The sequence below is a fragment of the Gigantopelta aegis genome, chromosome 3, assembly GCF_016097555.1.
Source record: "Gigantopelta aegis isolate Gae_Host chromosome 3, Gae_host_genome, whole genome shotgun sequence".
Lineage (NCBI taxonomy): Eukaryota > Metazoa > Mollusca > Gastropoda > Neomphalida > Peltospiridae > Gigantopelta > Gigantopelta aegis.
This window is the reverse complement of record NC_054701.1, coordinates 86,347,417-86,361,506: the sequence shown is the minus strand read 5'-3', so window position 1 is coordinate 86,361,506 and position 14,090 is coordinate 86,347,417. Positions and strand designations below refer to the sequence as shown.

The window sequence follows — 14,090 nt, the reverse complement described above, 5'->3', positions numbered from 1 at the left end:
ACTTCTAAAATGTACAAAGCTTTATTCTATAGCTATGAACGAAAATTGCCTCCCTTTCCTGCCCTCTGTCTCGTACGCGCATGCACAACAATGTGTCGACAATGTGAACACCTTTTGGGTTTGGTTGGTTTTTCTGGGTTTGGTTGGGTTTTTTCTGCGGTTTTTTCTCTTCTTTTTCGGTTTAGACTTGCATGAATAAAAACTTATTGTGTCAGTTCTTAGTTATTGAAAGTAATGTACTCCAAACAAATCACCTTTCATGAAATGTATGAACATTTAATGAAATACAAATGGTTGGAGCTTAACCTATGCAATCCTCTCCCAATATGTCAAATATGAACAAAGTAGTCTATGACTTGTAGGATAAAATTGTCATAATGAATCAAAGGACTTTACAAAATTAAACTTCGCATTAAAAGACATATATACTGAAACACAATGAAAACGCAAAACAAATTTTCATTGCAAATAACGACAAACTATTAATGAATTGATGGATAATGTAATATGACATTAATGACTGGTATTCATGAGATACATTAACATGGAAACATGGCCAGTTATCATCAGTAATCGAGTTGCATTTGTAATCGAAAAATTCACCCCCCCCCCCCAACACACACACATCTTAAATAAACCACAGAAATGTTCCTCCACTCCTCCTACAACACCTATGCAAGCTCAGCGACATTACGCGGTGGTACACGACGTCCTAACTCATCCCGCATGTGTTCAATTGGGTTCAAATCCGGTGAAACGGCGGGCCAGTTCATAACGATGATACCGGCTTGTTGCAGGAATGCCTGGGTAATTCTTGTAGTATGTGGACGGGCATTGTCTTGTTGAAACAGAAGGGGACCTCCTGGTCTTCGGTGACGGCGCAAAAGTGGCTGGAGAATTGGTCTTAGAATAACGTCAACATAACGCTGGGCTGTAAGGGCATCGTGGACAATGATGAGATCACTCCTGAAATCACAGTTGATTGCCCCCTCCCTCTCCCCCCCCCCCCCCATACCATCAGACAACCGCCGCCAAACCGATCACGTTCCCTCACACATCCGTCAGCGTACCGTTCATGGAGTCTCCTGTACACACGTGCTCTTCCATCGGCAAAGGAGACAGAGAAATGGGACTCATCTGAGAAAACAGTGCTCCGGTAAAAGGCTGGTGGATGATTACCATTCTGGAGAGCAAACTGTAGTCTCGCAGCACGATGTCGCAGTGTCATGATGTTACCTTTGTACGGGCGTCTGCATCTGAGTCCAGCCGTTCTGAGTCGACGGATGACCGTCATCGGATAGATAGGCCTTCCATGACGTCCTATCGTGTTGCTTCCTGTCATCGTCGCAGTTCTGAACTGGTCACGGAGGTGGTGTCGTCGAATCTGCCGGTCTTGGCGTGGGGTCGTAACGGGACGTTGACCAGGTCGAGGTCGATCACGGACACTCCTGGTCTGTTGATGACGTTCAACAAGTCGTCCAATAGTTGATGGATGGACTCTGAAGGTCCTAGCAACTTGGCTTTGCGAAGTCCCCCCCCCCCCCCCCCCCGCCTTGAACCATGCCCAACGCTCGCTCCCTTTGTTCTTCTCCGAGTCGTGACATTCTTAATGTGACGAGGAATATGACACCGTTACGTGACTTTTATGTGTCCACATACTGGCATTTCACGTGCATTGCATGTAGCATGATTGAGCATGTAGTGGACGCATTTCATACCATTTTGTGTGTTTCTGCTATTGTATGTGTAACGAGAACAAAACCAGGATTAAAACCCAGACAAAAGTATCAACCAATGGCTTCCTCTCATAAATTGTTATTTTAAGTCCAATAAATATATTTTTCATTAATCACAACAAAATATCGAAAAATATCTGTTTTGCGTTTTCATTGTGTGTCAGTATATTTATATATTTAGGCTTGGCCTGTTTGTTTATACAATGTTATAGAAAAACAAGTACAGGCCAAAACAGAAGTAAAAGCAGTTATCTCTTAGATTAAAACAAGCATTTGTGTTTAAATGGGGGCGGGACGTAGCCCAGTGGTAAAGGGCTCGCTCGACGCACGGTCGGTCTGGGATCGATCCCCATCGGTGGGCCCATTGGGCTATTTCTCGTTCCAGCCAGTGCACCACGACTGCTATATCAAAGACCGTTGCTGATAATCGAAAAGAGTAGCCCATGAAGTGGCGACAGCGGGTTTCCTCTCTGACGCCATATAACCGTAAATAAAATGTGTTGAGTGTGTCGTTAAATAAAACATTTGTTTCTTTGTGTTTAAATACTTGGATAAAATGGAAGATAATAGCAATATTAAAGTTTGGGTTGGGAATCAGTTGAAATTTCATCATCGATCATCGGTTAAAATTGGTTTGCACGAAGCAATGAATTTTTACTTCTAGAATTGGTTAGAATTATATGAATGTAAGAAGGATGCATTTTAAGGACCATGAACCTATTATCGTCTTCACCAGGATACACACGACAAATTCCTAATATTGTCTTTAATACTATTTAATATCTGTGTGTGTACATATTGGCAAATATAACAACCCCAACATAGGTACATAAATTCCATCATCTAAACTGGAGTAACAGTTTTAGATAATATTTTCTGCGACAGTCGATCATGAATTTTTAAAATCAATTATCACATCATTAGAGCCCGACTGTTAATCAGTTTTCGATTAAAATCGACCATTAAGGAACAAGACACATCAAACCTATAATCAATGAAATTACTTCTCCAGATCCAAGACCAGAACATGATTCATCCAGGATTCGATTGATCAACTCACTAATTCAGGATGAGCTTCCGACGGAAATTCCAGCCAATGAAGGACGTGTTGAGATTCTGGTAGATGGCGTCTGGGGAACCGTATGTGATGACAACTTTGACAACAATGACGCCAAGGTCGTATGTCGAATGATGGGATTTGAGTAAGTTTTGCCTTATGTAGAAGCCACTTTGGCCAAGTTGATAAGAAGGTGGACTGCCAAATGCTATGCGAATCGGTACAGTAGGTTAGAAACCCGGCAATTCACATTTGGTGTTTTTAAATATTATATGACATATAACATAATATTTTCTACCTATTCACCGTTTCCTCCATATTTAGTACTTTACCTCCTTTGTGGTTCTTCATAATAATGTCGTAATACCTTGTTTTTTTAATGCACACGTCTTAGGATTAAGCCACAAGGTTAAAACAGAGCAAAGACAAAATTACACGCATTTGATGATTAACATGTACTGTATATATTCAGTTCAAATGCATGACATATTTGGATCTCTTCATTAAAAGAAAAATTGGTGGTTGAGGGGGGTGTTTTTGTTTTTGTCTTGTTTGTTTTGTTTTGAGTTTGTTTTCTGTGTGGGTTTTTATTGGATGTTTTGTTTTTGTTGGGTTGGGTTTGCATGTGGGGTGTTATATTGCCATATACACAGTTGAATCCCATTGGCTCGAACCCCGACGATGCTCGAGAAAGTGTTCGACCTATCGGGTAGATCAATCTAACCATTCGGTCCACAACGTGTAAGTGTAACTCAGGACTCCAAGTTTGGTTCGAACATTGCGGTGTGTTTGACCTAACTAGATTCTAATATAATACATATACATATGTATGTATGTATGTATGTATGTATGTATGTATGTATGTATGTATGTATGTATGTATGTATGTATTAAAAACAACTAATACACGTACATATAATTATGTTTAAAAAACCCATTATTAAATATATTATTATTAATCAAAGTGCATTCATGGTCAGTCTAATCATTTTGTGGTTAAAGACGTACACAATTGGTACCTACTTCGTTTACAACATGTCATAAAAATAGAAGACTTGATTGTTCGAAGATAATCTTTTAATTGAATGACTAAAGGGTTATTTTCTAAAGCAATACGCGTCTACAGATTTAGCCGACATCGATAACTCGGACATCATGTGACAATGTCGGCTCGCGACGAAATCAAGGATGACAAACAGCTGTGTTTACTGCATAGGCATCTGTGATTATGTAATATTGTAAAGTGGTGTTTTCAGATGTCGGATGCACGTTTGTTCCTAATTTGCTCTGTCATTGTCGGAATGTGTGAACTCCGGTGTAATGAGCAGAATAAAATTGACGTACTTTTGTTCCCAACAAATCCTTAAGAAACGCACCACCTTGTTTTCTTACGTATTTTTTAAACTTTACAATTTTTGGAAACGATATCAATTTAAACTTAATATAAACATGTTAAACAATGCGCCCAAACACAACTTTGCATTAACTCAACTACGTGCACATGGAAATCATGAAAATCTTGATTTTGGCTGCTGTACTCAAGGAGAGCAGAAGAGTTTTGATGTTTGTGAAGCAATATGCCATGAAACTATTCTTTGAACACCGATCTGTGGTGATTTTCCCTCTAAACATTTGTAAAATAGAGCAAATGATGCCGCGATTGTTAGAAAACCAACACAAGCAAGCAATAGGATTGCTACAAGGTGGAATGTCCATTTGAGGTTTTCCCAGACAATTCAGTTGTCATCACGCCACATTAACCAGGTCAAATGAAAGGTTCAGGCAAACATGATCAACTCGTGATTGTCAACGTCGTGGGCAACCATGCATTACAACCCCAGTGCAAGATGGATATATACCGGTCTTTCATTTGCGTGAACGATTCCGTCCAGCTACCCAAACAGCTGTAGCTACAGATGGTCTAGGGGTGTCGTTTAGCAGCAACAGGACTTCATGCACGACGACCTTACGTTGGTCCTATCCTGACCAATCATCATCGTCAGCAGCGAATGCAATGGGCTCAACAACATCAAACTTGGCGAAGACGTGATCAGAGTGAGGTTCTATTCAGTGATGAAAATTGCTTTTATCTGCATCACGTTGTGTGGAGACGTCGTGGAGAACGTTATGCGGATTGTTGTGTGTGCCAGACCAATCGATGGGATAGCGGAAGTGTGATGGTTTGGGGTACATTCACTTTTGATCACAGGACACCCCTGCACATTTGCAGGGGACGAATGAATGCGATAAACTACAGAGATCAAGTTTTACAGCTTATCATTGTGCCCATGTTCCAAGCACATCATCACCTGCATGTCTGTCAGCACGATAATGCTCGTCCTTATACGCCACGTGTGAGCATGCAGTTCCTAGCTGCAAGCAACATCAATGCTATGCCATGGCCTGCTCTTTCCCCAGATATGGCACCTATTGAACACGTTTGTTACGAGCTGGGACGGCGTCTTTATCTGAGACCACGTATCCAGAATCTCCGTGACCGTGAGGCGGCCATTGTGCAGGAATGGAACCAACTGCCACAAGCCTTCTTCCAGAACTTGATTAACTCCACGAGGCGTCGATGCACAGCGTGTATGGCATCCAATGAAGGACACACACGCTACTGATATCCATTTGAAAATCGCATGTTCAACCACATATTTTTGGTTTTGACCCCTATGATGTTCAATCTGGTATCACAGAATACAAACTCATCTCTGTCCATATGAGTTCACAAGAACACATTTTCCCAGTAATACAATTTCAATAAATCAATTGTTTGGTAATTAAATGTGTGGTGCATTTCTAAAAGGGTTTGGAAAATATTAACAAAGTAAATAAACAATTCCACTTGTCTTAAATATAAATATGTATATCTTTACACTTATATATTGACATTAAGCAAACTCCATAACTAACGTATGCATTCATAGTCATCAAATAAAAACATTTTAATAGCATCTTTACACTGAAAGCTGTCCAGCGATCAGGAAACAAAAAATGTTAAGCACTAGTTTATTTTTATGTAAGAATATCCAAAGATATATATATGCACACACACACACACACACACATACAGTTGAATCCCGTTGGCTCAACCCCCCCCCCCCCCCTCTCTCTCTCTCTCTCTCTCTCTCTCTCTCTCTCTCTCTCTCTCTCTCTCTCTCTCTCTCTCTCTCTCTCTCTCTCTCTCTCTCTCTCTCTCTCTGTGTATGTATGCGTGCGCACACATCTTAAATGTATTCGTTTTTGTTTTAGTCCTCATGGCAATATCGAGATAAAACCCTCAGCAGGATACGGTCAAGGCACAGGCCCCATTCACTATGGAAACTTGGCGTGCACTGGAGGGGAATTCAACATTTTTAACTGTGTACATCCAAGTTTCGGTTGCAGTCACGGAGAAGACGTGGGTGTCAAATGTCTAGGGGACCGCTTACCCAATCCTGAAGGTATGAGTCCCTCATCTTACCAATATAGTAATATTCAGTATACTGTAATTTTGTGCAAAACAAATAAGCAGACCTTAAATATATATATATATATATATATATATATATATATATATATATATATATATATATATATATATATATATATATATCTATCATCATCATCATCATCATCATCATCATCATCATCAAACGTTTGTCAAACGTAGAAGAATTTACCCATTTCTTTTTTTCAGATATCTTGAATGACGTACAAATCAGCAACCTTTTCATTAACGACACAACTGATGGCATCACCATTGACGGTAACGTAACGAGATTTGATAATGTTACATCATCACATTCCTCAAACCATGGCGTTGTTTTTTCTGGGAACATAAACGACAGGCCAGTTTACAATTTTTCAGGTGTCCGTTGTATGCATAATGGTAAATCTGGAATTGGTTTCTTGTCTTCCAGTCACGACAGAACCGTGGACATAGCTCTGTACATGTGCAATCTCAGTGACAATAGAATGTATGGACTGCACGTGACTATGCCACATAATATCACATTATCAAGATGTTTAGTAGGAAGAAACGATGCTGGTGGTGTCTATATAGATTCAAGATTCCAGATCCATTTCACAGTTTTATCGTCCAACTTTACACAAAACATGGCATTTGGCGTGTCAGTTATTGATAGGAATTATGGCCAGAATTCGGCAAATATCACAATCAGTAATTGCGTGTTCACTAAGCATAAGTGGTCCTACTGGTGGTCGAGATTATCTTACAAAGTAATTGATATCAACCTAAGGCGTAACCGGCCATCACGTGTTAGCTTACAAAGCAGTAATTTTACTAAAAATGATATAAGTGTGGTTAAAATAATAGTTTCCAGTGATAATGAAAGAAGCTATATTGTTGTGAGTGAAAACACAGTTGACCAGTCTCAAGGAATTGTGTTTGACATTACTGGTAATAGAATGGCTGGAAGAGTTATTGTCACAAATAACACGGTTGTCAACAACGCATTGCCGTCTTCCTATCCTCTTGTTGTTTTTCAAAATGCAAGAAACCTAAACATATCGGGTAACGTTTTTACAAACAATACTGCTCAAACACTTCTGAAAATTAGTGGAGACTCCAGCAATTCCCCTAATGTGTCTATTGCAAGAAATGTGTTCAGTGACAACACTGTTAATGATGTCCTTTTATCTTCCTTCTACGGTATTGTTGTACAAAACAACTCCTTCAACAACCCGAATGCCAAATGTGAACTGAACACCCCTGTGTTCCACCGTCTGTTATCTGTCAATGCACGGTATAACTACTGGGGTCATGGCAGACTGGAACAAATTGTGGATCGAATCTGTGGATTTGACAGCAACATGGATAAGTGTATTGTTGACTACCTCCCCTTTTATGAGTCTATGCTACAACAGAGCCTGTCATTCTCTGGCTTTCAAGATCCCGTGTACGCTGGTGCCAGTGGAGGAGCAGTTCCTTCCAAGTCGACAATGCAAGCAGAAAAGTCCCCGTTTGTGATCAAACGCTCACTTTATATTGGGTAAGTTTATTTTAAAAAACACGTTTATTTTGTTTAACGGCACCACTGGAGCTCATTGATTACTTAATCATCGGCTATTTGGTAATTATGACTCTTAGTCATCAGAGGAAACCCAGTACATTTTTCCTTATGCAGCAAGGGATCTTTTATATGCACTTTCCCACAGACAAGAAAGCACATCCCACGGCCAGTGGTGCACTGGCTGGAACGAGAAAACCCCAATCTTCTGAATGGATCCACAGAGGTGGTTCGATCCTGCGACGCAAGCACCTCAGCGAACACTGAACTGACTGGAATAAATCCCACCAAAGTTTATATTCTGTTTTGCCTTCAAAATAATGAAATATGAAATTATAACACCATTGAATTGTATCATCTAAGAGGGAAAAAGGTTTCTTTGTAGAAGCTATAAGTATTAAAATGAGGAATATATATATTATATATATCAACCTAAGGGGTGAATTTATATTAAATATAGAGAAAAAAATGTTAGTTCCACCACTGTTGGCAGACGAGCCTGCGATATAACGTATATTGACATGTTTCTTTCCAATGATTGAAATGTTATTTACATTTTCATATATGCTGAATACACCTTAAGTGGCACAAATAATGTATATTTCCACAATAATAATATTTTGTTTTGCATATTTACAGCATAGATAAGCAACTAATGATAGAGAAAGGGACAGAACTGATCTTTGAGAGAAACCGAGGAATATACGTTGAAGGTAACAAAAGTCTTCATTCGTTTTGCTTCCTGGTTTCAATGTCATTTACATTTAAATATTCTGTATTTGATGTTTCATGTATTTGTATTTAAAAAGAGTTAAACGTAGAAATGTAGAACATTTGCAATTTACTGGGTTATAATATTAGTTTCACAAAGTATACTCTTCAAAAGAAGAAACGCAAAACCACATTGTAGTAACATTTGGAGAATTGATTTAATTATTGAATGGTGAGTCCGATAATTACCAAATGTTGCAGGATTGTTCACAATTCACTCTAGTCCATTGTGAGTAAGTGATAGGACACACCACCAAGGTCAAGGTCATCTGGAGTCAATACCGGGTGTGGCCTCCGCGTGTGTTGACAACTGCCTGGCACCGCCTGCCCATTGAAGCAACCAGAGTACGGATGACGTCCCGGGGGATGGTGGCCCACTCGGCCTGCAAGGCTGCTGCCAGCTCGGGCAGGGTCTGGGGCTGTGGTTGTCGTTGTCGGAGGCGTCGGTCCAACTCGTCCCATAGATGCTCAATTGGGTTCAAATCCGGTGATATCGATGGCCAAGGAAGGACATTAATGTTGTTGTTCTGTAGGAAAGCCGTTGTGAGACGTGCTGTGTGAGGCCTGGCGTTGTCATGTTGGAACACTGCGTTGGCGTTGGCCATAACTGGAACGATGTGTGGCCGGAGGATCTGGTCAATGTAGCCCTGTGCATTCAGGTTGCCCTGCACGTGGACCAGGTCAGTTCTGCCAGTGTGTGAGATGGCTGCCCACACCATGACACTACCCCCGCCGAATCTGTCCACTTCCTGCACGCAGTTTGCCGCATAACGTTCACCACGACGCCTATACACGCGACATCTTCCATCATGACGTCGGAGCAGAAATCCGGACTCGTCACTGAACCACACCTGTCTCCATCGCAGTTGAGGCCATTGTCGATGAATCTGGCACCACTGCAGTCGGAGTCGACGGTGTTGTGGTGTTAAGATGACACCTCGAACTGGACGTCTGGCACGAATTCCTACCTCACGTAGGCGGTTCCGTACGGTCTGGTCGGATATCCTGCGCAAACCTGGTATTGCTGCGGCTGTGGATGTGGCAGTAGTCAATCGTTCCCGAAGGTGGCGTACCCGGATGTAGCGGTCCTGCCCGGGGGTCTACCGGATCTAGGGAGGTCACGTGTTGATCCATGTTGCTGGTAACGGTCCCACAGTCTGGAGATGGTGCTTGGGGACACATGGAATGCCCTGGCAACGGCCGTTCTGGATTCGCCTGTGTCTAGTCGGCCGATGGCATTGTTTTGTCTGCGGTTCACTGAGACGTGGCATGTCCTGGATTGTCAACTGTCGGCCAAATACAGAGGCCAGGCAAGCGAACACCCTGCACTTTTATACTGTCGGTGTTCATGTTGCACGTGCAGACAACGCACGTGCAGTGGTGACATGGTTTGCACGTGGCTGCGTTTTTGCGAATATTCACATTTTGGAACTTTATTGTACAGTAGCTGCGTTTTATCGAATGTAACCGTGGGAATGTGTTTGGGACATGCAATGACCTTATATTCACAAAGCATGAACCGGTAGGAAACATAAAATCGGAGTTATAACCCATTTGTACCCTTTTGCGTTTCTTTTTTTGAAGAGTATATATTAAAAATATTTTAAAAGTGTATTATTTCATTGAACTACGGACAGCAGGTTTAGCAGGAAAGCAATGCAATATATATTTAAGAATTGAACGTTATATTTTTGACGTTCATGCGATGATAAACACCAAAACAGTTTTACACACTGTATGAATAGCGTTCAGTTCTTATAATTCCAAATGCATTAATATTGCCATTATACAAAGCTATATAAGAAAAACCACAACCGAACTTTATTCCACAATGTTTACAACTGTATCAATACACAAATAAGGGAATTCCCAATTCCCTTAGAAAGTTACATTCGTTTTTATCCATCAAAAATCTCCGATTCATTATACCGATTCATATATATTGATTGTATTGTTGTTCAGGTCAGCTCTTTGCTAAAGGGAGTACAGAAAAGAAAATCAGATTTATAGCAGCAGTAAATGAAACCTGGAAAGGTGTAGTCTTCCCATTCAAGCCTAGTAAGTATGACAAAAAACACTTTCATTAATTTGTATTTCCATTTGAGGTTTTAAGTCATTATATATATTATTGTAGTGAAGCCACCATATTGAACAAAACTAATTGACAACTTTTATTTAAAAAATACAGACATTATTAAGAGAGGGACGGGATTTAGCTCGCATATGGTGCTTGCGTCACAGGGTCAATCCACCTCGGTGATCTATCCAACTGATTGTTTTTTTCTCGTTCCAACCAGTGCACCACAACTGGTCAAAGGCCGTGGTATGTGCTTCTCTGTGGGAAAGTGCATATAAAAGATCCCTTACTGCTAATGGAAAAATGTAGCAGATTTCCTCTCATGACTACAAGTCGTAATTACTAAATGTGTGACATCCAATACCCGATGATTAATTAACCAATGTGCTCTAGTGATGTCGTTAAACAAAACAAACAAACACACTTTGATTAAGAGAACACCAAACTATACATGCTGACTTTGTGATAGGTTCCTGGATTGCCTCCGGTGTGATGGGTCACAAGATCGATCACCCTCAGTGCTACTTGGTTTTCTCTCATCCTAACCCAGTGACCCATTACTGTTATCCAGATAACCATTTGGACCCATGGATCACTTTATGATTGTGGTAATGGTTTTGTCATCCAGAGTTATCACATTATTAGCAAATTAGTCACCAGTATCTTCCCAGCACTGGGCAAATATAACTTTAATACAGGGATATGTATTCAGATTGTAATACTATATTGGTTTTCTAAGATAAAAGCACAACGTTTACTTATGGTTCTGTTTTAATTTATTTCCATGATACTGATTGGTCTTCGTCCACAACTCGTATTTTAACTAGTCTAATGGTAACAGAAGTGGAGCTATATGTATAGGGCTATCTCAAAATTTGTAAATACATTTCTTATATTTTGCCAGGTGACAAAGTAAATCTTGGAGTAATCAATAGTCGCGCACTTAAGAACAAACAGTAACCGAAAAGAAATAAAACAAATAGTATTTGCTTAAATAGTTGGTCCTTTGCTGTATATAACTGAATATTTGTTATTAATATCTATTGCCGAATTAATTTGCCAAAGCAAGTTTTTAAATAGAACCCACTTTTGGCGTACTACATAAAACGTAACGAATAGTCTCGCACTCCATTCTATTTGAATGTTCGGCAATTTTCGTCTGTGAACCCTTACATTTGGTATTAGAGAAAACTGACTGATGTTAATCACTAATCTTCTGTTTTTTCATTTTAGACATATTCTGTTAACGGACCAGGAAATGTTGTTTTATAATTTGTTGATAAATTTGACGTCATTGGTTTACGCGTGCTAGCGAGCTTTAGAAAAAAATGTAACGTGCCAGACTATTGATGTGCGCGACTATTGCTCACTCTTCGATACCTTGATTGTGATTGTTTTCATTTAGTTTTTGTTATGTTTGTGATACCGATCAATTATAAATGATAATTATATTGGTGATAATACTATTGATAATGGAACACATGAATCGATAACGTATGCTTTAGTTTATAGAATAGACATGACTGGTGTTATATGTTGCCAGGTGCCACATCCAAGAACATTCAACTTGTCGGTGGGAACAGCTCCAATGAGGGAAGAGTGGAGATTTTTCACAACTTCACATGGTATACAGTCTGTGACGACAGGTTTAATGCTGATGAAGTGCGAGTAATCTGCAACGATTTAGGATACAGGTACATCATGCATCATTAATGATTTGGAAATCGTATTAGTACCATTTCATTCTGAAAAACACCAACAGAGCAGTAATATGCATACATACATACATACATACATGCATACATACATACATACATACATACATACATACATACATACATACATATATTATATATATATATGTGGGTGTGTGTGTGTGTGTGTGTTTGTGTGTTTGTGTGTAGGTTAGAAGCCATTAAGATGTTTCTTCAGAAATAAGGGGCGGAGCGAAGCGGAGACCGTTCTTATTTCTGAAGAAACGTCCTAAGCCTTCTAACCGATTTAGAAAGCATTTCATAGGTGCATTACTTGATATGGGTGGGGAAAGCGTCATTGAGTGTTCGCGCTAGTTGTTTTGACGTCATTCGTACAGCTCTTGGCGATAATGTCTGGCCAATTATGTCGAAGAAATTTTAGTCACGTGGCTTGCTAACTTTTTTGTGTGTCTTCCCGATTAAGACAATCGAAATGCTGATATCCGATTGGGTGATTTGGAGAGAAACTGAGGAAAGTGTTCAAAAGTGTTGTTATTAGACAGAGTGTATTCATTATTTAACACTGATTAATTATGGAATCATTTTGATTTTAATTCTTAGGAGATACTGAATTTTATTACGAAAATTTAAATTTATTTACCTATGATATTTATATTTTTGTACAGCTCTTTTGAAATAACTTGTGAATTTTTATAATTATTTGAGTATCACTTGCATTCATTTATTTACCTTTGTTTGACACCCAATAGCCGATGTGTTTTAGTGATGAGGTGTCATTAAACAATAATCCATTCATTCATTCATTCATTCATTCATTCAGTCATTCATTCATTCATCCATACATTCATTCATTAATTTTTTCATTCATTCAATTTTCCTTGAATGCCAGTATTGGTATATAATAGCCTAATTCTAATTTCCAGTTCCAGAGTTGTAGAAGTGCTCGGCAATGCACGATTTGGAGCGGGCAGTGGACCTATTTTGTATGACGTTGGCTGCTCATCACGTGATATAATGCTAACAGAATGTACATTATCTGGATGGAGCACAGGTCAATGTAATCATGGGGAAGATGTTGGAGTACGGTGTGGGAAAGTTCTTTTGCAGGATACCCTACGCAGTAAGTAGCATAATGACGTATTGACTGTACAGAATGACAGCAGATTTTATATAAACACATAAACAGTTATATACTAAAGCAAATTATATAAAACATCATATTTTGGGATGTAAATGTTCTGTAAAAATATTTCATAAAATGTGGCATTCATCTTTGTAGCGGTGCAAGACGGATGTATTATTCAGTATAGAATCTCCTCGGGATTGGCACTAGATAAAGATTGATGAAATTAACTACTAGTTTGCCAAATTCCCATTCACCTCTGCATTATGAATCTGGTGCTCAATTCAGGTCGAATTATTTTGACAATCCTCTTAACTCAAATCCAGTGGGTAACATTGCCAAGTATCCAAGACTCAACATGCTAACATGGCATGGTAAACATGTAATATTATTTGTTTTCTTGTCGAGATGTAGTTTTATATTTACAATTATTTTACAAATGACCATTAAAATTAAAGTGTCCTGCTGTTGTACTACTTGTGGAACACAGGTGGCTGCTTAATACAGGTGATCGGTATGACAGGTTTGACTGTAGTTGGTATTCAGCAGTTAATTTATTTCAACTGGGCTTGTGGTGCACTCAGGGTCTAGGCAAT

The 14,090-nt window shown here is 39.5% G+C and overlaps 1 protein-coding gene across 1 annotated transcript in view; it reads left to right on the top strand.

The window, feature by feature from the left end:
* Positions 1-14,090, top strand: part of LOC121368912 — a 44,220-nt gene that overhangs the window by 5,173 nt on the left and 24,957 nt on the right. The window contains exons 2-8 of the mRNA XM_041493672.1: positions 2,749-2,938; positions 6,049-6,239; positions 6,476-7,790; positions 8,448-8,521; positions 10,542-10,637; positions 12,200-12,350; positions 13,295-13,491. Coding sequence (XP_041349606.1) covers positions 2,749-2,938; positions 6,049-6,239; positions 6,476-7,790; positions 8,448-8,521; positions 10,542-10,637; positions 12,200-12,350; positions 13,295-13,491 — 2,214 coding nt within the window. The remainder of the gene's footprint in view (positions 1-2,748; positions 2,939-6,048; positions 6,240-6,475; positions 7,791-8,447; positions 8,522-10,541; positions 10,638-12,199; positions 12,351-13,294; positions 13,492-14,090) is intronic.